The following is a 26,678-nucleotide window of genomic DNA, read 5'->3' on the forward strand; positions in this document are numbered from 1 at the left end:
CCACCACTCTCCTTTCCCTTCACTCCAGGCTTCCAGCCCAGGCTAACATCCACACTTAGGGTAGGTCTTCCCACCTTGGCTAACCTAATCTAGAAAGTCCCTCGCAGACTAGCTCCTAGATAACTCTAGGTCCCGTCAAGTTGGCAGCCAATAGGAACCATCACAGTTTGTCTGATAGAAATTCCCAGATTGATCTTCTAGCGTGTCAGTGAACTCGGAAGGCAGACATAACGTGCCTGTCCTGAGTGTTTCCTGAATGTTCCGAAGTGCCAGATACTGCCTTTCCCCGTGTTGTCAAGGAACAGGGTGGTGTGTGATCAAGACTTAGGAGGAGCTTTGCTGGCCACACTGCTGTATGCTATACCTAAGGTGTTGCCTAGGACTGGAAAGGAATTATAGGAGACCTCATTCAAACATCACAGGAACCTTTTACCCTCATCAGAAATACAAAGAGGGCCTTCAATCCCAAAGAACAACAAAGTCCACTCTACGTTAGCAGCTCTCACGCTGGGGCCACTGGGTTTTGTTTTTTCTATAGTCCTCACAGAAAACCTTGAGGTTGGTAAACAACTGTACAGATTTGTTACTGAGCCAAAGGAGGTGCCAGTGAGGGTCTATGAGAAGGAATAGTTCAAATAGAGACATCTTCAGTAAAATAATTGCAAGGCCACATTTCAGGGTCATTTAGTTTCTTATGGCATTTTAATGACTGATAAAGAAGATATAAAAATGTCATTTATTCAGAAACCCCAGTGTCTTTCTTTCTGGTTGTTCTAACAGATCAACTGCAACATACAATATGATTTCTTTGAAAAATCTCACGCCAAACACTATCGTCAGTCTTCCATGCTGTGGATCTGTGCAGTTACTGCTTGTCACATAGTCAAGATAAAAGTGAAATGAAGTTAAACAGAAAACTTTTCTCTCGCCTTGTCTAGCAACAGAAGTAAGGACTCCTCTGCAAACTCCAGCCTTGGGCATTTTCCCATTGTTTGCTTTAACTGTTTTTTTCCCAGAAAGGTAGACTGTTCCCATTCTCAGGCATTATGCAGTATTGGTGAGGACTCATGAGGGACCCTTGGGGTTTTTCAGAGGTGAGAGGCAGCTTCCAACATACCAGCTTTGTCTGCACTCTTCACCACCCAGAACCAACCCTGGTCACCATGGGAGGTGATCAAAAGGGCTGAGCAGAGCCAGAAACACATCTCAGCCCCAGCTCACCCTGTGCTCGGTGGGTGGGAGGGGCTGTGGCAGGGGCTGCGTGATTCCGTGATTCCGCCTTCAGGCTTCTAAGCTCACACATCCATTGTCTCCTCTCAAATCAACCACTGGACCTTTACAATCCAACTTCTGCGGCTAGTAACATCGCAAATGCAGAGTCAGGCTTCTCAGCAAGGACTTCAGGCTTGTCAAACTCAATCACCTGAAAATCAGAGAAGAACTGAAATTTTCAGAGAAAAAAAAAAAGTCCACACCACACAGCCCTAACCAGGGAAGCCTTTGAGGAGGTTATGCCAGCCAGAACTTCCTGCACCTTCCCATTTTCCATGACCAGGACAAGGTCACAGTTGAGAACTGTGTTTAGGCGATGGGCGATGGTCAACACTGTGCAGCTTTTGAAGGCATCTTTTACAGTGCTCTGGACAAGAGTGTCTGTCTTGGAGTCCATGGAGGCAGTAGCTTCATCGAGCAGAATGATCTGTTAAGGAAGAAGCGCTATAAAAGCCAAAGCTGTACAAAGAGGAAAAGGCATAGCCTCAGTTCTATCCTAAAAGACTAGGAAAATGTAAATACAATAAACTAAGCACCCATCTTGAAAAGCTACAGAAAAGGCCAAAATTAAAGTCCAACCACAACCCCTCATCTTCCTCGGAGGAATGTGCTAGAGGAGCAAGATTATGTTTTCTCTCTCTTAGTTTATTCAAACACTGCCAGTAGGAAGGAACACCACACATTGCAACTAGGAAGGAAGACACACAATGAGGGCCTCCTGTAGTAAGTACACAGTGTGAACACAATATGAGCCAGCGTGGGCATGGTAACAGCACTCATACAGCTTTGCTATTGCTGCTGGAAATTACCAGGAACTTGGAGACTTGGAGCAACAAAATTTATATATTACATTTCCAGAACCTGGGAATCCTTCCAATCAAGAATGGGGGCTACATCCCCTCTGCTTTTTCCAGCATCTGCAGGCCGCCTGCATTCCTCCGCCCAGGCCCTCTCCTGCCATCATGTCTGCTCCCTTTGATGTTCCTGCTTGATTCTTATAGAGACATGGGAATACACTAGACACTAGACCCACCGGATCCAAGATAATCCTCCCATCTCAAGATCTTTAATGTCCTCATAACAGCAAGGTCCCTCTGCCATGGGGGGAGGGGGGAAACAGGGGGTAGCATACAAGTCTGGGGTACATGACAAGAACAACATTGGAGTTCAGAGGAGCATCATTTTGCCTGCCAAAGCACTGTTCAGAATTTATAATTTGAAGGTTTAACCTCAACCTCTAAATGCCCTTGACCTTGCAAAGTTACCTAATTCCCTCCCATGTGAAGGGATCTATCTTATTATTCACACAAAGCTGAAGCCCCATAGCAACTTCACAGTGAATAGTGCCACCCACTTTAGACATGTGAACACGTCTAAAGGACACATGGAGTGATTCACATTGGTAAACACTCTGCTAGTAGGATTTCTTTTTTCCCCCCTTAATAGTTACGTGTATATGTATGTGTCTGTGTTGGCGTATATACACACATGTACATTCACGTGTAGGCAGAGTCCTGGAGAGGGTATCAGATCTCCTGGAATGGAGTTACAGGCTGTTGTGAGCCGTGTGATGTGAGTACTGGGAATGGGACCCAGGTCCTCTGGAAGAGCAGCAAACATTCTTAACCACTCAGCCATCTCTCCAGCTCCCAGAAAACAGGATTTGTTAAATAATAATAATAATAATAACAGTAGTAATGAAACTGTCAGTAACGCTGGTTAAATCATTTGGAAAAGTACACATAACTTTTCCAAATCTTATAAACTAGCACTCTGAAGGCTCAGGTGTCCTGGGTACTATGCCGGAGGACTCAGAATTATTCAGGGACAAAGCAGGAAAGTTGAGAGCCCACTTTTCAAACTCAAGCCCCCTAGGAGAGTGGAGAGAATACATAAGCCAGACCTCCCAAGGTGAAGCCCGGGTAAGGAAGGTGCTGCTCCTAGAAATGGCTGTAATTTTCAATTTTTACCCCTCACAACTTTGTCTTAAGAGAAAGTGATCCGTTTTTAAATTACTGCATTGCTCTGTCTTTGCTGAAAGACAAGCTTGTGCCTCTGCCTCCTCGATTGAGTGGCACCGTAGGGAATATCCAAAATTTGACCAATCCATTTTCCTCGCTGCTCCCTTACTTTTGAATTACGGAGAAGTGCTCGGGCCATACAAAGCAGCTGGCGTTCCCCTACTGAGAAATTTTCCCCATTTTCTGTGACTTCTGCCTGTAATTTCTCTGGGAGTTTCATTATCTATAAAACACAGAAAATGACACATTTATGCTGATGATCTATAAAATTGTCCCGTGTCGTCTTATTGATTGCCCCCTCCTCTTGCATTCATCAGCTTGCTTTATTTTACAATGGGAAAGAAAGTGCAAAACAGCAATCATTTCAATACTGCAAACAGGCACCAGGGAGGGCCAGGGCGAGGGAGATGTTAATAATGAAAAGACAGTGTGACTCACCAAAAAGGAAAAATCACACATATACTTCTAGAGAACATTTAAGTAAATGTAAGTGGGCTTCAGGTTGTGATTTTCATGGATAAAAGAGAGATGGGACCAGAGAGTTTTCCAGAAGGTTGAGACAAAGTCTGTGTATCCATCACACAACTAGCTGAAGTGGCTTTGGGGGGGATGCTTGCCTTGGCATCCTGGGGCTACTAACCTCAGCTGGGGCTGCAGCTCCTAACAGGACTCAAATCAGCCACACTTGCAATCCTAGAACAAGCTACACTCATTCATCATTCAGTTCTGATAAAGCAAATGAGGCCGCAGACCAAATAATACGGCCCTCCTTCGCTCTGGACCCAGATGGACCTGGGTTCAAGTCTCCATCATGTTCCTCATTGGCATGGGCAAGTTACTTTAATAGATAGCACCAGCCTCTGAGGGCTATGCAGAGGACCAAGAGAGATGATGCACATAGAGCTGGTGCCTAGATCAACTAGAGAGCTAACAAATTGTACTGTGGTTGTTTTAATAATCAGGAGCAGGTAAGCATTGAATTTCACTGACCTATGTCACTCCTGCAAATAAACCTGGCCATGGGGACAGGTATCTGGGGCAGAGGTGTTTGGAAGGAACTCATGCTGGACAGCACTGGATACCTACTGTGTCTCTCATGAATGTTCTCTCCAAAACATGCCAGAGCATCTCATCAGTATGACTCCCCAAGGGGTCCAAGTTGTACCTGTGATGAAGCAAAGAGAAGCAAGCTGGACTCTCAAGGATGAGACAATGGTGAGCACGGTGAAGATGAGAAGATGGGGAGGAAATGTGATGTCAGGAAGGCCCTCGGGTAGCCTCTAGAGCTATAAAAGATAAGGATGCATTCTCTTCCCCATAGCGTCTTGAGGGACAACAATATGTATGAAGGTAGCAGCCTGCTTAGCCCAGGCCACAAGACCAAGGACCCACAACTCTCTGTGATGGAGCAGAGAGAGACCTTAGAGATGGGCAGGAATGGGAAACACCACCAGGAGGCAGACCACGCTCAACCACACCAAGGTCCACAGATCAACATACAACAAAGCATGTTAGACCTTACACAAGTTCTGGGCCAAGAAGGGGGGGGGTGGGGAAGCTTGCCTCAGCATCCCTGAAGATTCGGGGCCCACCCATGAATGCAAATCGAGTGTTTTGAGGTGCATATTGTATCACTAATATGATCAGCTTTAAGTAGATAGAATCTCCCTATTTCATCAAGTTCCTAGTGGGAGAACTTTTCCCTTTCCCTGGACCAGCTGAGATACTAGGTCCCCTTGAGCTTTGACATAAGATCTTGTCTGTGTAAGTCACATCTTCACCTTGTACTTGGTCAGTTTTTTTTTTATTCTGTAGCAGTAATAACTAATGTACTTGCCAAAAGCCTGCCACACACACAGGCCAGGGAGTGTACTCGGGGGCACTTTTGAGAGTGGCCATTGCTAACCCTGGTGTAATGCCAGAACACAGGCATAACATAGGGCTGTTTGGGCCAACTGTGGTATCTGCTCAATCTATGCATGATAGAATCACTAATAGTAGTATTGCTAATGTTATTACAACTATTAATATCACTAATAATAATATGTTGATGTTAATAACATGATGATATAATATTGTAATAATAGAGTTTCTGAAATTTTAACAAGACTCAGGACACTGTTCCTTGGCTCCTTCTAAAGCTTTACTACAAACCAGATACCGGCAGGGCTTCTGAGCGCCTGTGCAGGCCAGTTCCTTGAGCTAAGACTGCCAAGAACAGCATGGCCTGGCAATTTCTCAGCTACTGGTTGGCTCAGTTCACCATCTCCAAACAGGAATGCACGATGATCGAAAACAGCTACCTTACTGTACCTACAAACAGGACAGGATCTTGGGGGATCATGGTCAGCTTGGTTCGGAGGTCCTCCAAACCCACAGTGCAGATGTCCACCTCATCGATGAAAATGGTACCAGAGGCTGGCTCCACCAGACGAAACAGGGCCATGCCCAGTGACGATTTTCCTGGGGACAATTAAGAGCAGGGACAACAAATCCAACAGCAGTTTTCATTTCCATCATGTCCAAGCATTTAATTAAGGGAATTTCCAATGTAATGAGACTGGCTCCATGTGGATGACTTTGCAGGCAGACATCCCTCACTCTGGGGGACCAGGCTGCCCTAACACCATTAACCTGCCAATCCCTGCAGAGGCCTTCAGCACATAACTCATCTTCTGGGACTCATTTCTCCAGAATTATTCGCATTTAATTAATTCAAAAACTATGTATTTGCTCCCAACTCTCCACACCCAATCAACCTGAAACCCTAATTTATAGTAAAGAGATTTGAGGGAGAAATAACGATGAATCCAGAACTCATGTGTATCTCTCTGATGTGGCTTAACCAGCTCATCCAGTGCAAATTCAAACAAACATCCCCCAAAAATAAATGCAGAGTTTGTTCTCACCAGAACCTGTTCTTCCCACAATCCCAACTGTCTGCCCACTTTGGATGTTCAAGTTCAGCCCATCGAGAACGAGAGGGGTGTTGTCTCTGTATCTCATGTGATAGTCCTTGAAAGTTATCTCCCCACGGCTTGGCCAGTCTTTGGGACAGGTCCCCACTTTGAAGAGGTGAGTGTGTTCAGGAACACAGGTCTGAAAAGTAGAACAGCCATTGACCAACTTGACCGCCACTGGTTTCCACTGACTTAGCTCACCCATCCCACAGCTGTCAATGCTGGGGTGCCTGTGGTGGTGAATGAGATCCATAACCCTGTACTCAAGGAACTTACATTCTGCCCAGTGTGGAGCTGCATGCCTGTAATTATAGCATTTGGGAAGCTGATGCAGGAGGATTGAGAGTTCCTCAACAGCATGGGCTGTTGATACTCCATAAAAAAAAAAAAAAAAAAAAAAAAAAAAAAAAGCAGGCAATGTTTCAGTGGGGTACATTAGGTTAAAAAAAGAAAAAGAAAAGAAAAAAGTATCGCAAGCAAATACAGAAAGTGACTTATTCAGCAGATAGCAGCAAGCAGAATAAAATTATGTGAAGGCTGAAGAGGGCATCTCTGAGGATGTGACACTAGAATGGGTTTCTGTCCAGGACCTTCCAGACAAGGAGGAGAGGTATGCAAATGTCTGGCAGCCAGAAGAACCTTGAGTAACTCCAGGAATGAAAAGAAAAGTCCCATAGGGCTGGAGCTTAGTGCAGGAACGATGGGTGGCTTAGGAGGATAGGCAGGAGACAGCTCACACTGAGCCATGCGGCCTGGGTTAGTGTCAGCATGATGACCTTGAAGCTGTGGGACAAATCCAGGGCGAACCTTGAGACTTGCAGAATCAATCTAATTTCAGGGTCTACAAAAGTCATCACGGTGCTAGGAATAGGAAGAAGGCAGAGTGAGGAGGGTCAAGCTCAAGGGTCTGCAGAGCTCAGCAGAAAAACACCTGAACTTTTCTTCATATGCACCCCAAACCTCACAACTGCATGAACACAAAGCTGGTTCCATCTCACATTAGGACATCCCTCCCACTGCTGAGGAGTCCCCCTGTGTTCCATCAGGGTGACTGGCCAGCCCAATAAATGACCCCAATTAGCTGAGAAAACATTTGCCTTCTTTGAGGGTATTTTAAACCCTTAGAAGATTTGGGATTAAAAAGGTATTTAAAGAGAACCAATACTGCACTAGCAATGTTTTTAGTTTAAGGAATCTGTTTATTTTATGCTCAAAATATTTGCAGTATTTACAGAATTTGGTGGTTAGTTTAAATGTGATTTTAAGTCTAAAGCTTTCTGCTTACGTATGGAACTGTCTCAAGAATACCAAGCCCACTACATTCACAAGCTCAATTAGACACGCACACACCCACGAAGGATTGTGTGTTAAGGCAGTTCATGGGGGCATTTTAAACAGGAAAGTGAATATGCTGAATTTTAAAATGTTTATGAGTGTTGAGTAAAGCTTCTAAATGGGGCCAAACACTATCCAAAAGCCCACAAACGTGACTGCTGGGTTTGTGTAGACGTCCTTTCCCAGAGCAGCTGCTTTCCTACATTGCACAGAAAAGCTTTCAAAGAAGAGGTGAACTCATCTTCTTTTGCTATTTATAACTTTAATCAAATATTAATTTTCAGAAACCTTAGCGAGGCACTGAATTTTGGAATGGATTGTGAATACAGGCTTTAACAGGACAAGCCAGATTCCAGTTATTAAATGGATCCCATTCACATACTAAAAAAGAGGAAAGAGCAGAACTGGGGAGAGATGGCTCTGAGGTTAAAATGCGATTGCTCTTCCAGAGGACCAGAGTTTGATTCCCAGCACCCACACTGGGTGGCTTACAACCATCTAAAACTATAGCTCCCAACACATCTGGCTTCCATGGACGGACTCTCTCTCTCTCCTCTCTCTCCTCTCTCTCTCTCTCTCTCTCTCTGTCACACACACACACACACACACACACACACACACACACACACACTTAAAATTTATATAAATCATTAAAGAAAAATCAAAACACGCCCGATGGGAAGAGCCTGCTGCTTCCCGCTATTCACGCGTTCCTTACCGAAATGTACTCCCTCAGCAGCTCCACAGATGTGAACTTGGCTTGGGTCTCAGTTCCTGTTCGCACACATACTTGAAGCAGTCCACTGAGCTGTTGGGAAGAACCAGGTGGCTACTGAAGGTCCCCAGTAAACCAGCTGTTTTACCCTTTTTTTTTTTTTTTTTAAGTCTGCCTCTTCAAATTACTACTTTGGCTCTAGCAACACGTATAAGAGGCTTGCAGTTGTCCCAGCCAGGAACACAGAAGGCCACATTTTCTGTTGGGATGTTTTGCATTTAAACACTTCCTTTGTATTTAAAAACAAATGGTATTTACATTTTCTCCCTCATTCCAGATGGTGAGAATCATCCCACCACCTTGATCCCTCCTGTGAGCCAGTCCCCACCGCCTGGGGAGGAGGACTCAGCCCCAGAGCCAAACTGCTAGGGGTTGGCTCCTTGCTGCCACCTGGTGGGGCCCTGCATCCCGCTCCCACTCCTTAACCCCCCACATCGGGGACAGAAAAGCCACCCTTACACACCCGCTCCAGGATCCAGACTGGGAGAGATAGTTTGCCAAGGGGACCCGCTTTAGGCCAGGATCCCCCAGAATCTAACTCCAAGATCTGAGTCCAAGCAGTAACTTGAGCAGGTTGGGCTATGCCTTCTCCCCCACTGCATCCTTCCAAGTCCAAGACTCTAGAAGCCAAGAATGTTATCCTGTTTGGAAAAGGACCTCTGCAGCTATGACTAAACACCCTGAGTGCCTGGTTGGATCCTAATTTAAATTTTAAAAAATGGGAAAGATCCAGAAGAGGAGGGGAAAGGAAGACAGAAAAGACGCAGAAGTTAAATTAAAGGAGTGCTATTCCAAGCCAGGAAATGCCACCAACCTCTGGGAGCACAACAAAAATGTAATAGCTCCCCGGAGCCTAAAGAGAAAAGCGGCCTTGATGGTGGACGCTGTAGACTCTGGACCTCCGACACGGTGAGAAAATAAATTCCTCTTGTTTAAGCCGCCAAGCTCTTGGGGATTTGTTCCAGTAGCTAAGCAAATGACTACAGACTGTTAGTCCAAAAGGTAAGAGAACACACAGGAGAAACTGGAAGGGGCTATCGTAGCATGCTCCTGAGACTTTAGCACTGGAAGCCTGTGAGACCCATCCTGCCTGGGACTTCTGAGAGACTGCTCAAGTGCACCATGACAAGCCAAGGACACTGGGATCTTCACACTTGTCCCTTGGCCGTGTGGCGTCTTAGGGAGTGGGATCTTTGGTACTCGGCACCACCCCTTGCTGACACCCAAATCTACAGAAGCTCAAGACTTGAGTATGATGTTGTGTTTGCAGGGAGTCTAAGAAAGCACTGGTAAGCAACCTGGCTTTCACAGGAAGGGGGCAGTGCAGTCAGAACCCACAGGGGATGGGAGAAGGGGGGCAGGGAGAGGTGGGCTAAGAGGTTAACAGGTGAGGAGGCCCCTCCATGACCTCAGAGAGCTTTTCTCTGCAGGCCCTTGCCACCTTCCCAGCTTAACACAGACCCAGGGCTTCCCATTTCTCTTGGGCTTTAACCTGAGTGATTTTGTCCCCATCCCCTCCCTTGGGGCAAAACCTCATTTGAGCTGTATGCCTGAACCCAAGGCCTGGTGGGCTGCATGTGCCCAGATGGCCAACTGCAAAACTACAGCAACCAGCATATAGCCCTGCCTCATGCCAGCTTCTCAGAGAGAGAGTGCACATTGCTCCTGAGAAGGGCACAGATATGTTCTGCTACATACGACAGTACCAGCTCCTATATGCCTGGCAGCCCACCCAGGTCTAGAATCCCCATATAGGCACAGTGCAGACCCAAGTAAGCACAAGTCCTCCATTGCACTACACATAGTGCACTCACTTAGCACTCACCACCTGCCCTATGCTCTGCTGCACTGGGTTTGTGTCTCTCTAGGGAGTTCCTTCCATTCTCAACACTTGGATTCCGTGTTCTCCAGACAGGACCGGTGTCAGGAAGGCCCGCTGGAGAGCAGGCACTAGCACGCCTCAGTACACACGAATTCTGCGTTACCCAGGCAAGATTCATTTTCCCACCTCAGAGCACTGAAGTTGTCTCTGTTAGGCCCCAAAGAAACTCCAGTTCCCCAAGCTCCAAAAGCCAGTCCAAAATATGCAGAAATGAGCTCAACCTGGATTATAGGAGGATTTCTGGCAGTTACATAAAAGCCAGAATTCCTCAGGAACTTGTGAAGAAGCTGGCTCCCACCTACCAGAAGGAGTCCTTTCCCTTACCTCTGGCAGAAGGGACACATGGCTACCTGTGGTGTCCATTCGCATATCAAAGCCCACGCTGCCACCCAGGCCCTCTCAGTACAGCTTGTGCCTGATGCCTACAGTTCAAAGTCTGTCCTGCATTCTAGTCCTTGTCACCCTCTCTCCTTAACTTCCCCCAGCTCCTGTCATCTCACATATCTACAATACAGACGCCTTCCTCTTAACCATACAATGGAGGGGTCAGGTCATCAGTGCATACACTCTCTCTAGCTTCCATCCCAACATACTAGTAAAACGACACCAGAGATGTCTTCAGAAAGAACACCTTCCACATCCAGAGGATGGGAGGCATCCCAATGCATGAGAGTCACACATTGCTGGCAGAGGACATCGGATGAGCACCTCTGCTAAAATGAAAGGCAAAGGTGTTTCTGGAGTTTAAAGCAGAGCCCCAGGGACTCAAGGTGTGAGAAGGGGGCCACAAAGAGGCAGGCTGATTGGTGGTCTCTCTAGGGGCAGCTGCCCTGGCGAACCCATCTATGCACACTTGCAACCTTTCCTAGAGACAATGAGTTGACGACCTGGGAGTATATGGGGCATGGGGCTCTACAAATATTACTCTAGGGAGAAACAAAACAAAACACTTCAGTTATAGTGTTTAGTGCCTACAGGCCCGCTCCTTGGCTACTTTGGGAAAGGGAAGCAAATGTATAAAAAATATTTTTAAAAAATGAACACTCCCACTCCAGCCCCTGTAGAGTTAGAAACTATCCCAGGAGGGGAACCACAGAGCCATGCTGAAAAGCCAAATTGTTCTCCCATCCTTAAAAACAAATGACTGCAGAGAGAGATAAACAAACCAAGGGCAGCCAAGAGCAAGAACTGCATAAACAAGTAGAAAAACTGACCCTGGAGAAAACAGGTATAATTAAAGAAGACGGGAAAGTTGTGTGTGTGTGTGGGTGGGTGGGTGGGTGGGTGGGGAGTTAGTATTAGTATCCCTAGAAGAAGTAAAAGACATATTCCAGTCATTTAAAGACTGAGAGAATGACAGCACATGGACATTTGATGCATGGATACATGGTTGCCACAATGAAAATTCAAAAGCATGGCTGGATCACAAAGCTGAGGGAAATTCCCAGGAAACGAAACAGGAGGAAATTGTCCAGATGAGGAGGCAAAGGCAGAAGACTGGGGCCAGAGATGGCTCAGAGGTTAAAAGCACTGGCTGCTCTTCCAGAGGACCTGGGTTTAATTCCCAGTATTCACATGTTGGCTCACAACCATCTGTAACTCTAATTCTGGGGATCCAATGCCCTCTCCTAAACAAGGAAGGGGGAACGTTTTCTGAGTGGAGAAGAGATTTGATTTTCATCTGAATGGACCCAGAGCATGGTGGAACAGGGAGGAATGTGGCAGAGCACGCTTGTAATCCCAGCACCGGGAGCCTGAGGCAGGAAGCTCTCAAACTTGCCTCAAAACTAAAACAAACAAATAAATAAACACACTAGTGAACAGAGTCTGTTTTAAAACTCCAACATCCAGAAAATCTGTCCTGATATGCATGGACTCAATGGAGAAGGTTCCAGACAAGACCTGGAAAGCACACTCCCAGGCACAAGGTTCAAGGACCAACCAACCTTAGATTAAATCATGCAGCACAGATATCAGCCTCTCTGGGTCTCATTTATCTGAAAGTGAGACTTACAGGAACATCCCAGGGTTACTAACAGCAGTGGAGGAAGTCATTTACAGTGGCCCATGCAGGACAGGGAGTGCTGTGTGCTCTCCTCTTGCATTATTATTAAAGGAAAACGGCCCTCAAGCAGCCAAGAGCCTGTTCCTAATCATTTGCCAGAAACTGTACTTGCTTCTAGACCCACTGTGAAGCAGCTGTGTGATTTGAGATGGAATGTGACTCCCCACCTTGGCCCAAATCAATCACTCTGCTCCTACCAAACACTAATTAGTAGTTAGATGCCTAAATCCATCCAGTAAGAATAAAGTCTGGACTTTTGTTGACTAGCAATGGTGGGAAATGGTCCCCACTGTTTCCTCTTCCTATAGATCTCAGAGACCATTTGTCACCCCCTGTACAACTATGAGGGAGGCATCACAGAAAGGGACAAAACCAGGAGCCAAGATCCAACTGTGCCTGAAGCCCACAAAACTGCCCCAAATATCAATGATGAACATGGCTAAGCTCCATTTTTGAACCTTTTTTTTTTTTTTGAGTTTTCTGCTGCATCCATCTAAAAGTATCCCCTTCTAATACGCCATAGGCCAAGTTCCACCGTGCACCAGCTGTTACCTGGATGATGTAAGACAATGACAAGCCCTTGGATGAAGCACTGATTGAAGAAAAGCTCAGGGTCACCAACAAGGCCACAACGAAGGTGACGATGTTCATGAGGATATCCATTCTGAGAGCAAACCACCTGAGAGCACAGTTGAAGTACAGGAGGTGGCTGGAGTTCTCATCGTTTAGTGTCTTAAACCTAAAGTTGAAAAATCAGAGGAAATAGGCGCTCAGGTCCTGCTGGCACTGATGGGAGCCAAGACCGGGCATTGTGAACGCCTTCTTGCAAGGTGACTGTTACAAAAAATGAGATATATCCATGTTCCTGCTGCACCATAGGCATCTTTCATTTGAACACATTCTGAGAAATTTCGTGTCGCAGTCGACAAGGGTGCTTAGTGGGCTCTTTCTGCCTCTCCCAGAGCTAGCAAATTAGAGCCCACAGCCCAAACCAAAACTGTTGAAAACCTCATGCTGTAGCTTCACAATACCCACAGGCCTCCAGAAATCCATAAATGGCTCCTTAGGTCTTAAAGACAGGGGTAGCCAATGGTGGTAGTGATAGAGTAGGAAGGGAGGGCATTTGCCTGCTACGCTATCCCGGCCCTCACCAAGAGCCTGGTATAATGGCACACACCTGTGACCCCAGCACTTGATAGGATAAGGTAGAAGGGTCAGAAGTCTGAGGCCAGCCTGGGCTACAAGGCAAGATCCCATCTCAAAGTCAGTCAACCAACCAAATCACTGCTTAAAAGACTGACAGGACAGGAGGTGTCCCTTCAAGGACAGGAACTGATGTCCTGTGCCCATGTTGCATGCCCATTGGGTCCCAAGGCTTTGGACGGAGCAGAATGACAGAAAGATGGCATAGCCAGGAGACCCAAGACAAGGCCCACCCCTGGACGCAGTCGTTCCCACTCATCCCCCTGACATGAGCACAGGGCATCTTGACAGTCCCTGAAGTTTAGAGCTGAAGGTACAGAGCAAAAGTGACATTCAAGCTGCCTCTGTAACAGCAGGCAGAGGAGGCCACATCTAAGGAATGCAGTGGGGTGCTGCCAGGCACAGTGCAAACAGCTATGTCAGGCAGAGCTGTGTGTGGTTGGGTTGTATTGGAGCCTTCACTCTGCCATACTGCATCTGCATAGGAAACTGGGTCAGTAGGAAGGAGAGACTAGATGGGGTGTGAGTAGTCATGCAGGGATGCTCCCTCCTGGTCCTTTCCCTAGCTCCCCCTATGGGAGCTTCAGAGAACCCAGCTCAGAGAGCTACCTCACCTGTCTCTTATCCTTAACACTCACTAGTTTACACACACACACACACACACACACACACTCATACACACACACAGGCAGGCACACACATGTGCACACATGTGCACACAGAGCACAGCCTGCTGTACCAAGCCTCTAGGCAGAAAAATCTGTATCAGAGACTGAAATTTTAGGCTAGCTAGGTGAGACAGACATCCCATTCCTTAGCACACTAAAGGGACCTTGACCCAGTGGGAAGGGCTTTGTTTTGTATTGTTTTGCCTTTCTTTTGAACAATTGGTGGGAACTGTGGGAAGAAAAGGAAAATCCTTCAAGGCTGAACTCCTAAAAGACACAACTCTTCCACTCACCATCATATCTCCTAGTCTGTCTCCACTCTAGTTAGTCATTGTTGGTTTGCATGTTTCTGTTTTGACGAGGGCTTGGTGAAAACACTTTCCCAAACACCACAATCTTTCTACTTGTCTGGTGGCAAGTACAATATATGTCAGAAGTCAGAGCTCTCCCAGAAGCAAGAGGGGAGACCCTGTAAGTCATGTGAGGCTAAGTTCACTATGCCAGGAACTTGAAGAAAAAGCTATGGGAAAACAGTGTCAATCTGTTTTGTTTGCTCAGGTCAAAGAGCTGGATGGTTCTCTGGTTCTTCGTGATCTGGACATCAGAGGGACCTGTGTGATGCAGGACTCTAGACAAATAGCACCAAGAAGCAAACTAATAGCTGGGCAGTGGTGGCACATGCCTTTAATACCAGCACTTGGGAGACGGAGACAGTCAGATCTCTGAGCTTGAGGCCAGTCTTGTCTACACAACGAGTTCCAAGGCAGCCAGGGCTACACAGAGAAACCCTGCATCAAAAATAATAATGAAATAATAACAAAAACAACAAAACACAAACTAACTGGTGACAAGGACTAACTGCTGACTAGACCAAAGACAAATGAAGACCAAAGACAAGGCTCCACCGAGATCCTTGGGGAAACTGAGAACACAGTGGGAGAAAGAGATCAGACTGGATGAAAACATGTGTACATTGTTAGCTCCTCCCTCCTCCCTGCACCGCCCCTCCACTCCTATTCCTCCCTTTCCCGCTCCTCTTTTCTTTGGAGACATAGTATTGTTATGTAGCTCAGGCTAGCCTCAAACTTGCAATCCTCCTGCCTCAGCCCTCTAAGCACTGTGATTACAGGACTGAGCCACCTTGCCCGGCATATATTAGCTATTTTAAGAATAGGGAAAGGGGTCTTATTGGTAGAGGCAACTAAAAGTTTATCAGACTCCTCTGTCACTTACCCAGAATCCTATGAGTAGGTAAATCTGTGTGACTGAAATCCTGCCATTGAACTTGCAAAAAGACTGGGTCTACTCACAGGAGTTCAGAAATAAAAACATTTCCATGGGGCCTACCACTTCCCTGTCCCCCTTTCTCTTTCTAAGACCTTTGAGAAGGAAAAGCAAAGTGACTGAGACTCTGTGGAGAAACTGCTGCCTGTGCTGTAGGCCCTCATTAAATTATGACCTGAGGAAGAATACACATTCGCTGTGTTAAGATCAAACTCTTCCGCATTCTAGCCATAAAATAGTTCCAAAAACCTAAGAACTGCACACTCAAGATTATTATAACAATGGCCCCTGTCCTGCTTGGGTTTTTGTTTGTTTGTTTTTGTCTTTGTCAACTTTGACATACGCTTGAGTCATCCAGGAAGAAAAATCGTCAATTGAGAAAATGCCTCCATTAGATTGCCAACATGAACTGCATCGGAATGTCACTATTGACCATCACAGCCCTTATTTACAATCAACGTGGCCTCTTGACAGACCACTCACTTTATTAGTATGTGGCTCCCGCTTTGTCTTTTCTAATTTTCACATGAAGCCTTCTTTATCAGGTATGAGGATAATGATGCCAGCTTCTTTTCTGTTTCTGTACCATTAATAAATCGCCTTCCAGCTCTAGACCTTCAGCCTCTGGGTGTCCTTACCTGTGAGGTATGTTTCTTGGTGACAACAGATAATCAAATCTAATTTTCCTGGTGTGTATTTGGGAGGGGGTGATTTTGCTTCTTTTTGTTATTTTCAGACCGAATCTCAGGAAGCCAAGGTTACCCCAGGGCAACCTTGAACCTTGGTCCTCCTTCCTCTGCTTCCCATATACTAGGATAACAGCCTACAGCACTGTGCCTGTTTGAATCTAATTTCTTAAATCTTCTCAGTTGGTCTGAACATTTTAATTGATGAACTGAGGTCATTTACATTATGTATTATGAAGAGATGTTTACCAATTGTATTATGAAGAGATGTTTACCAATTCCTGTAAATTTTTCTATGGCTGTTTTCTAGTTGAATGAAGTGTTGTATTCTTTCTCCTCTACAAACTAGTATTGATATTTGTTTTATCTGTGCTCTCAAGATTTGGCGGGGGGGGGGGGCCTGAGATAGGATTTCTTTATGTATCAGCTCTGGTTGGCCTAGAAGTCACTCTGTAGACCAGGCTGGCCTCGGAGATCTGCCCACCTCTACCTCCCAAATCCAAGGATTAAAGTAGCATGTTCCACCACTGCCTATATAATTTCCAAATATTCTAATTGTAGGCTGTTGCTTAACAGGTTTTAATTGCTGAGTATACTTCCATCCTTGTGAACCAGTGATGGGCTCTTTCTTGACCTAGCACCCAAGTGCTAGGATTAGAGGCCTGAGCCTCCGTCGATCCCTGATTCTTTTTCTCTTGTGCTCTTGTGGCTAAGACAGGTTTTCCTCTTTCTTTGCATATGACATGCTTATAAGTATCATCTGTAGTACTGGCCTGTCTGTCCTGAACCACCACAGTTTGTGCTTTCCCGACACTGATTTCAGCATCAGTTTTAAAAACTTTCCTGGACATAGCAATGTCGGTTAGAGGTTGCTTGCCTTTAGGGCTTGAAATACATCATCCCATGCTTTTCCAGCTAGAGTTGCTGACAAGAGATCTAGTGTTTACGTTTAGGCCTTTGTAGGTGAGTTGGTATTTTCCTCTTAGAAGTTGTAATTGCTATTTCTTGGCCTTGTATTTCTGACATCCTACAATGTCAGGCAGAAGTTCTTCTGTGGTCGTGTCTATTTGGATTTTTGAACCTATCTTTACTTCAGATATCTATTTCTTTGTAGATCTTGGGGGTGGATTTTCCACTATGATTTCACTGAGTGGATTATTCCCTTAGTTTTTATCTCAGCACCTTCCTCTTAATTCTGGCCTTTTGATAGCATCCCAGAGTTCTTGGCTGCTGTGGTGGTGGTCATGCTCATTCACTTTTTCTTTCCTTATTGATCTTAAGTATAGGATTTTTCCAACCCTTGTCCTCCATTTCCAATGCTCTTTTACTGCCTCATCACATCTGTTGGCAATCCTTTCTATGGTATTTTTATTTGAATCACTGATTGATTGGTTTCTAACTTTGTTTGCTTGATTAATTTCTCTTCATCCATTTTGCTGATTTTCTTGGCCAACTTCTTGGGTTTTTTTTTCTCCTCTACTTGTCCTTTCCAAAGACTCCATCTGCTTGTTTCTGTACTCCTTCAGGTAGTGCATTATTTGCTAGGACACTTTTGAAAGTCTAGCCAGGCCTTTTACCTATTTCTCTGTCTTCTGAGTCACCAGCAGAAGAATTACAACTTGTGGAGTCATTGTGCCAGGCTTTATCTTATTTCTTCTCTTTCTGTGGCAACATTTGCATATCTATTGTTTTGATATCTCTTCTAATTTTATTTGGGGATCTTCATATGGAACAATTGATTTTTTTTTTTTTTAGGTTACCTTGGCATCTGTGAAGATGATACATGTCATTATAACTCATTCCCTCCCCTCACTGGCCTAATCTGTGCCCTCCCTCCCTAATTCAGCAGCCAACTTTCAAGGGCTAGGATGCCCATGACACTTTTAGGAAGTCTTCTGTTTTCCACTAGGAAAGCCCTGCAAGCTGAACAGTAGTGGTTTCTATCTCATGGGACACCCATCCTTTGTCACCCATCCCTTTCTTTGTACTTTTTAGATCTCCTGTCACCACCTTCCTGGATTTTTGGAGTTCCTCCTCTCATTTTGTTCTGATCCTTCTTCTTCATGGTGTCACACTGCCGCAGCTTCTAGTCCACCATCTCACTGGGAAGTCGTGACTTACTCTAGTATGTTAGAAATCTGAAGCTACATGACTCAACCAATCTAGTCTTCAAGTTTTGAAAAGCAGGAAACTGGCCTATCCACAAATAAATAAATGTAGACTTAAACAATTAGTTTTATGAACTTGGGCATAGTGGCTTGTACCTATAACCCTAACCCCATTGGGAGCAGATGCATGACTGCAAATTACAGGCTGACCTAGGCTGCTTATCAAGACCATGTCTCAACTAGTCAGCTATACATACAGGAGTAGTTTGATATATGCATAGACCAGCATATCTCTCAACTCTCATTAGGGAAGCTTCTCATTGCTGTAGATGAGAATTAGCACAAAGACCCTCAACTGGTCCACAACATACAGAGAATAAAAGATTGTGGAGTGCTCAGCCCTACATAGGACATACTTATCACACCCTTCTACACAGAACCTTCTTGGAAAAGAGTGTAGAAAGATTAAAAGAGCCACAGGTGGTGGAAAGCAGCAAACAAAGCCTCTTCCAGACACAACAGAGCAGGTGCATATGTGAACTCCCTGTGGTTGTGACAGCATGAACAAGCTCATGTTAGACAAAACCCCAGCGTGAGAGAGAGAAAGGGGGGGGGGAGGGATGAAATCCTACCACTAGTTGAGAGGCCATTGGCATTTGGTAGCTACTGGGAAAGAGAGAGAGTCAGTTTTGGAAATGAGGTGACTTCTGGCAGGGTAACTACACTCAGAGACAGGTCTTGCTCCAAAGACTAGTTGAAAAATATGAATTGAACTTGATAGGATTATAAAAGAAAAAAGGAAGGAAACTCAAAGCTGGGTGGGGAGGGAGGGGAGGATGGATATGGGAAGAGTTGGGTTTGGGAGGGTGAATATGATAAAAATATATTGTATGAAATTCTTAAAGAGTTAATAAAATATGTGTTTATTGTAAAAGAACACTCAATATTATGAAAGTCATATCCAAAGTAACCTTTAAAAGGAAAACCTTGTGAGTTGAAAAATAAAAGAATAGGAAGAGATATAAAAGTTTAATATCTCTTTGTCTGAAGTGCTTAGGACCAGAAATGTTTCCAATTTGGAACCTTTTAAATAAAATCAATTAATTAATTAAGTTAATTATTTTATATGTATAGGTTTTTTGCCTGCTTGTATGTCTGGCATGACGTGCATGCATGGTGTCTGTGGAGGCCAGAAGAGGGAATTGTGTCCTCTAGAACCATAGTCCCTGATGATTGTGAGTTACCATGAGCTGGGAATCAGAATCAAAACCAGGTCCTCTGAAAGAGCAGCCAGTGCTCTTCAGCCATCTCTCCAGCCATAATGAGAATTTCTTTTATCAATCCTGGACTATTTGTGTATGCACAACGAGAAAGCTTGAGAATGAATAACAAGTTTATCTACAGAGCAGCAGGCTATTTGCTTGTTTGCTTTATTTTATCTTGCAGTGCTGGGGACTTCAAGCAGGGCCTTGCACAGGTTAAGCAACACTCAACCACTGAGCTATACCCCTAGGTCTTTTTCTTAACTTTTTGAGACACTAAGTCTCACTGCGGTCTCACTAAGATGTACAGGCTGTCTGAACTGGCTCTGTAGCCAAGGCTGAATCCTCCTGGCTCAGCCTCGTTGGTAGCTGGGACCACAGATTTGTTCCACCAGGACAGGCGGTCTGCAGGTAATTTTCATACATGTTTTGACTGTGCCTTTGTCTTGGCTACAGCCTGTCACTTGAGATCGAGTGTGAGATTTCCCCTTTGCAGCATCACAACAGTATTCAAAAGGTTTAGGATTTCAGAGCTTTTCAGATTTTGGATTTTCAATTTATGCATACAGTGTGATGGAAGATGTCTGGCTGTATGCTGTGAGTATATGTTTCTCTTATTGGTTGATGCATAAATGCTGATTGACCAGTAGCCAGGCAGGAAGTATAGGCGGGGCTATCAGACTAGGAGAATGCTGGAAGAGATGACAGAGAGAGAGTCTTGAGGGAGAGGCTGTGTAGCTACCGGGATGATATGATGCCAGGCAATCTCCGGTAAACCAAGACCAGGTGGAAATGCTTAGATTAATAGAAATGGGTTAGTAATTAAGAGAGAGCTAGCCAGTAAGAAGCCTAGGCCATCAGCCAAACAGCTTATAATTAATATAAGCCTCTGCGTATTTATTTGGGAATGAAGGGTGACGTGACCCACAGAAACATCTGTCTTCAACAGTATGTAAATGAAAATATGAGCAAGACCGGAATATGGGACATACTTTCTGTTTTCTGTATTTTCCTAAATTGAACACACTTAAGCAAAAAATTATACACACACACATATATATTCATGTTCATCCCCAGCATGACACATACATGTCCTCTCTCTCCTCCTCTACTCTCCCCTCCTCCTCTCTCTCTGTCTGTCCCTCTCTCTTTACACACACACATACAAACACACACACACACACACACACACTCATAGTCATGTATCTTTTAGGGCCCCAAATACTGAAATAGAACTCCTGTTTGGCCAACCCTTTACCTGTCCCCAATATTTCCCCTCTCATTGCCAAAGAAGCCTGGGGCCCCCAATTTGGGCTGAGGCATGAGGTGGGGAGACCCTGGAGCAGGGACCCATCTACTCACTTGCTGATGCAATCGTCCTTTTTGTCATAGGCATGGATGACACCCAGACCCTGCATGGACGAGGTGATATGAGAGAACCAAGGCGAGCGGCTGATGTTCTCCACCTGCTTAAGCTCCTGGACTCCCCGGTGGAAAATGCTGCAGGGGGAATGAGAGGGTCTCAGAGAACACCCCCTCAGCACAGGCAATCCAACCATGCCTTCCATGTGACAGCTAAGTCTGGTTGCATGAAGCATGTGCTGCTGAGAAGTTTGAGCACACCATTGCTTCATTTGCCTTCAGACCCAAGTGCTTCCTGTAGCAAGAATGACATGCAGTACAGCATGCAGTTCTATCCTTCGAAGGCCCAAGGGTTTCACACTGTGCAGCCCCTGAACACAAGTCAACCTATTTTTGATGTCCAATCAGAGAAAGGAGGATCTGAGCTGGTTGCCGGTGAGTGTCCTTCCAAAGGATTTTGTGCAAATATGGTGATAGCCTCAGGACCTAAGTTCAGAGTACTGAGTCCTGCACTTACAGTGGAAGTCCCAAGAGCTCTGATGATGGGAGAGCTATGTCCCTGAGCATGAAAGTTTGCTGGCTCTGAAGCAATCAAGCCAACCTCCAGACTCTCAGCTAAAATGAACTCACGAAGTAAGGGAAGCTCAGAGCTCAGCGAATTCATTGTAAACATACGTATAATTAGGTCAGGGCCCCCTTTGGTCTCTCCTGTGCTTATAGCAAAGACGAGGGTAGGCCGGGAAGATTTCTTTCAGGCTTTTACTTAGCCGATCAACAGCGATAGAGTAGACAGCAACAAATGGCCAACAAAGTCAACAGAAATGAGTAGAAGCTCAAGAGACCCACTCACTAATGATGAGCATCACCTTTGTGATGGACTTTCAGAAAACAGTTTTTACTTGTTATCACAATAAACTCCTGAATTTGGAACTGTGTCCTTTTCTCGGTGATACCAAGGGTACTGCAGTGAGAGCCTGGCCCTGCTGAATCCCGGGGCACTAGTCTCAGTTCCCAGGATCACACCTGCTCCCAGCGGGTGTCCATGCCAGTCTCCAGCCACAGTACATCCCTCACACATTTGCCATTGCCACTGCTCTGACTTGATGCATGAGTCTGAACCCAAAAGCAAATTGCACTTGCGATTGCAACTGTTTCTTCTCGCACCTCAGTCCCCCACCTTTGGCTGTCCCAATCTCTCGGACACCCCAAAGTCTCCCACTTGTAAAACCCTGATGACACTGCCTTGTGAATGTCCCTCAAACCCATCCTTTTCTTGTCCTCGCTAATGCCACTCATGTCTGGTCCTCACCAGTCCTTACCCAAATAAGTCTCTCAAGTTTGCTTACCATTCTATTCTGTTTTCAATGGGCGTGGACTTTATCACCTCATCTCACTTGCTCTTCTGACACAGACAAGGCACACATTTTAACGCCTAAGAACTTCGCTCAAGATGGAACAGGTTTTTTTGCAGTATTTCAAAGTTCTCCAGCTAGCTTCACAGCAAAGCCAGATTCCTGGTACAGACCTTTCTGACTTAGAGCTCTCTCTGTTCCCACTCATTACTCCCTAACCACCCCAACTGCAGGACAAGGGAACTCTGTTCCCTGGAAGCTGGAAGTTGCTGCTTCCAGTTCCCCTCCAGACCGGTGTGTACACCCTTGGGAGCTGTCTCCATTCCTCCCCACACCTCTCTGTACATAGCAGTCTTTAGCTGCAATGGAAGCTGTTTCTCAAAAGTCAGAGTGACTGCAGATGGCATCCTGCAGAGCCCAGTGGTTTTCAGAATGAATCAGCAGACAAATGGCAACCATGCTCACTTGTTTCCTGGCCTGGGGCCAGAGACTTAACCTCCAAATAACTTACCCATTTCCCAGCATTGCTCTGGGGCCAAAAAGCCAAATGTACCTAAGGAACTCTCACAGTACCTGGAGTTTAACAAGTGTCAAAAATCTAGGATTCTCCCATCAGAAAAAAAAAAAAAACAGGCTCTCAGCACAGCCTGCCTCCCAGCTGTTGCACACATTCATCCACATTCTCTCCTCACCCCACTCCACGTGTGTGGGACAGAGTGCCCCCCCCCCACACACACACACCTTTTACATTGTGTATAGTCCTACCGTAAAAGAATGAGGAAGATTACCGCCAGGCCAGCCAGAACAAGAAGGACAACAGGAAACACAGCGGCCATAATCACCAGAATGAACACAACCATGAAGAACTGCTGTAGAAAGTTCTCGGCATGAAATGGCAGCCTCACGTCCAGCTCGTCCATGTCTTTAGAAAAGCGGTTCATCAGTCGGCCTGTGGGGGTTGTGTCAAAAAAGCTCATTGGGCTCCTGACGATCTGAGGAGAAAAGCAGAGCGACCTGAGTCCGGGGTGCGCAGTGGACATCTGTCAGGGTGAAGGTAAGCGTGGGGGGCTGGGCAGGCCTTTCCCCAAAGCACAGGCCAGGAGCTCCGGTAATCTTTGGAAAATGAGGGTGGTGCTCCCATTCTTAGGCCACCGCCAGGAGTGAACCTGGGAGAGAGCCTGCCTGTGTTTGGGGCTTCCTCTCCAAACATCAAGTGCTTCATGGGTCAGGGAGGTGGGTACTCTCTGAGAAGGGAGGGATTTTGAACTCCAGGTGAATCAAAGGTCAAGTCTACTTGTCTGTCTACGCTGCCAAGTGTGGAGCATACCTGTGTGTTCTGGAAAGGGCCCTCACAACCAACTGTCGTTGCTGCCTGCTACAGCAATGGGAAGCAGAGCCCATCTCCAGGTCCTCTCTAGCTGGAACTCTGAGAAACGAGATATACATCTTCCCCCACTGTCTTTCCAGCCTCTAGAGTCCATGGTGTATATATCCCTATTGCTCTCTGAAACTGGCCTTCCTATATGGTACTCAAACAAGTGGCAGACACCTTGAAAACTAGATGGCAGACTCCAGGAGAGCTGTCCCATCCCCAGAGCCTAACAAGATGTTTGGCACATTGAAAGGTCTGCTTCACCCTGTGAACTGAGCAATCAGGTGGGCCTGCAGCCCACTGTGGCACTACCTTGTTAAACACTCTGTTGTGGAGTGAAGAGGATGCCATCAGTGTAGTGTTGGTGAAGGTGAAGCCTTTGATAATGCCAAATGCCAGCACGGACACCATGCTTGCTATGTACACCATCTGGTACATATGGTGTTCTGTGTCCTGCAGGGTCTGATCAACATCGCAGACTGTCTTATTGCTCTGGGGTGCACAGATGACCTGTAGCACAACAGAAAAGAAATATCAAGACTGGGTATGCTACTGGAAGAAGGGAGCTATTTCAGATAATCTTTCTAGAGAGAAGAAACTAAAAAGAAGTACATGGCTGTTAAAAATGAGCCAGGTGGGATGGGAGAGATAGCTCAGTGAGTAAAGTATTGATATACAAGCATGAAGACCTGTGTTCAGATCCCTAACATGTACCAGGATTTGGGGGAAGATGAGGAGATCACTGAGGCTCACTGGCTAGCCACCCTCAGCAAAACAGTGAGCTCCAGATTCAGTGAGAAACCCGGCCTCAAAAATTAAGGTAGAAAGTGATAAGGGAAGATACTCAAGGTCAATCTCCAGCCTCCACACACTCACATATGGATGAGTGGCTGCTTAGGCACATACAAACAAACACATTTTAGAAGAATAAAATTTAAATTCAAATCCAGAATGAGTCATATAGGTAACATCAAGCCAGGTCCCTCAGGGGCCATCTGAGATTTTCAGGCCTCTTCCACAAGGGGCACCTGACGGTGGGGAAAACAGCAGATAAACAGGTGTAGGACAGCTGTCACAGAAGCCACCTGTGCCTCAGGAGACCTCCAGTGATGGTAGGCCAAGAAGATCCAGAAGCAAACAGGATCTCTGGATTCTGATCAGCTGCCCTAGCTCCCCTTAGGCAACCCAGACATTATAGACAGCCAGGGACCATCCTCCCATAGCCCCAGCTGCCCAGCAGCAGCTACTGTCTAATGAGAATCAGGGGACTCGGTGGAGGGTGGTCCCGTTCCTTAATCCTCTCCCCGGCTTGTCTCCAAGGGTCAACAGTGAGGGTGCTGCTGCCCTGATCTGGAGGCCCTGGCAAGAAAGATGGAGCCTAGCAAACCCAAGGGGGCTCTCAGAGGGTCCCAACATACAGTAGCTCCACCCTTCCCAGCCAGGGAACATAACTTCCCCAACATTTCTGAAGAGAGGCCATTGCCTGTTGTTGAGAAATTGACAGTTTCATTTTTCTCTAGGCTGTGTGCTAAAAGTCAAGGATGCCTTTGGGGAGCAAACAAACATGTCTCTTCTAAATGCCATTCTGCTGATTACAGTAATGGGGGAAATGTAAACCAGAGGTGGCTGATGGATGAGCATCTGCTGAGGAAAAAGCATCCCTGGGGGTTAGTTGATGAAAGGCTCAGCTTGCAGAGGAGGCTTTGCCATGCTGTAGGTTGTACCCACAGCATTGGGGATCAGGAATAAACACAGGGGCATGCCTGCCACTGTTGCTGCATGCTCAGAGGCCTAACGAAGAAGCCCTGAGCCTAGGGGACAGCTCCACCTGACCCTACATCTGAGGAGTGGACAGAATCTTCATGAGTGGGGACTTGGAAGAACACATGTATTTCAAGATGGCTCTTGCTTTATTTGCACAGAGCAGGCTTCTCCCTGTCTTATGCTTGTAGGAACAAACAGCCCCAGGAAGCTGTGTCAAACAGCCTCTCCCCTCCCCCATACCCATGCATCCTTATTTGATGCCATAGCAACAAGTTGGTACCACAGTGCAATCTTGGAAAATGAGCAGGTACCCCCACCATATTCCCTGGAGCTCCAGGTAAAGCTTTGAGACCAATGGCCAACAACTGGGGAACTATTCCAGCAAGCTGGAGGAAGAGGCATGTATTGGTGGAGCTGCCAAGGAAGGGCCCTGGCCATGATGGAAACGTTGGGAAAAATGGAAGGCCCTGGTGGTCTTGGAGCACTTACAAAGGCTGCATCCGTTTTAGGTCCTCTTCCTGCTAAGGCACCTTTGCAGAGCACTAAGCGATGTCTATGACAAGATGCACTTCTCCTTCAGAGTCAGGGATGCATCAGTCTTTGCTCATCTTCCCGGGCCCCTCCCGTCCCTCCTTAGAGGAGACCTCAGTGGTCTCAGTGGTACTACCCTACCGGAGCAAGTGCAACTCTGCGCATTGAAACCATCATTTTTTCAGCAAACCCTTTTAAATCTGACGTTGTACACGGAAACTTCCAGGTAGGTGCCTTGCTTGTTTTAAAAGCAGAAAAGGATCTCAAGAATTTGAATTGCAAGGCCCAAAAGGGGCAAGGGCACAAAGGGAACACACCAGGTGTCACTATTGGCAAGCGTTTCCTTCCATTGTCAAGGGAAACTCACCTGGGATCCCCTGTCTAACCAGAGGCCCAGCCACCAAGTGCTGAAAGCAGAGCTGCCCATCATGAGGAAGAAGAGACACAGCACCAGGAAGGAGACCAGGTACCCTGCCAGGGGAGCAAGGGGAGAAGATGTGAGGCCAGGGCCAGATCCCCTACCCCGAGCCTCACCCCCTGGGATTTGGGGAGGCCAGGGCTGAAAAAAAAAAAAAAAAAAAAAAAAAAGATTCCCCCATCTGGAGGGTCCATGTGCTAGGCTGACTCAAGATGTCTTCATGTTGGGCCCCTGTGCCTCAATAAGGACATTTGTTCCATTTGGTTGGAAACAGAACCAAACTGTCAACATGTTAGGAAAACCTTCAGTGTCCAGTTTGTTCGTTTGAGATAGGCCCTTGTTATACAGCCCAGGATAA

General features: G+C 46.1%; 1 protein-coding gene across 1 annotated transcript in view; it reads right to left on the bottom strand.

Annotated features, from left to right (window-relative positions):
- Positions 1-1,275: 1,275 nt before the first annotated feature.
- Positions 1,276-26,678, bottom strand: part of Abcc12 (ATP binding cassette subfamily C member 12) — a 63,277-nt gene continuing 37,874 nt past the window's right edge. The window contains exons 19-30 of the mRNA XM_051195051.1: positions 26,270-26,373; positions 23,920-24,117; positions 23,001-23,227; positions 20,884-21,021; positions 12,863-13,049; positions 8,307-8,396; positions 6,203-6,392; positions 5,597-5,756; positions 4,380-4,458; positions 3,403-3,516; positions 1,535-1,699; positions 1,276-1,423 (exon numbers count right to left, since the gene is read on the bottom strand). Of these exons, the coding sequence (XP_051051008.1) occupies positions 1,337-1,423; positions 1,535-1,699; positions 3,403-3,516; positions 4,380-4,458; positions 5,597-5,756; positions 6,203-6,392; positions 8,307-8,396; positions 12,863-13,049; positions 20,884-21,021; positions 23,001-23,227; positions 23,920-24,117; positions 26,270-26,373 (1,739 nt within the window). The 3' untranslated portion in view covers positions 1,276-1,336. The remainder of the gene's footprint in view (positions 1,424-1,534; positions 1,700-3,402; positions 3,517-4,379; positions 4,459-5,596; positions 5,757-6,202; positions 6,393-8,306; positions 8,397-12,862; positions 13,050-20,883; positions 21,022-23,000; positions 23,228-23,919; positions 24,118-26,269; positions 26,374-26,678) is intronic.

Source organism: Phodopus roborovskii, unplaced genomic scaffold (genome assembly GCF_943737965.1).
Source record: "Phodopus roborovskii unplaced genomic scaffold, PHOROB, whole genome shotgun sequence".
Classification (NCBI taxonomy): Eukaryota; Metazoa; Chordata; class Mammalia; order Rodentia; family Cricetidae; genus Phodopus; species Phodopus roborovskii.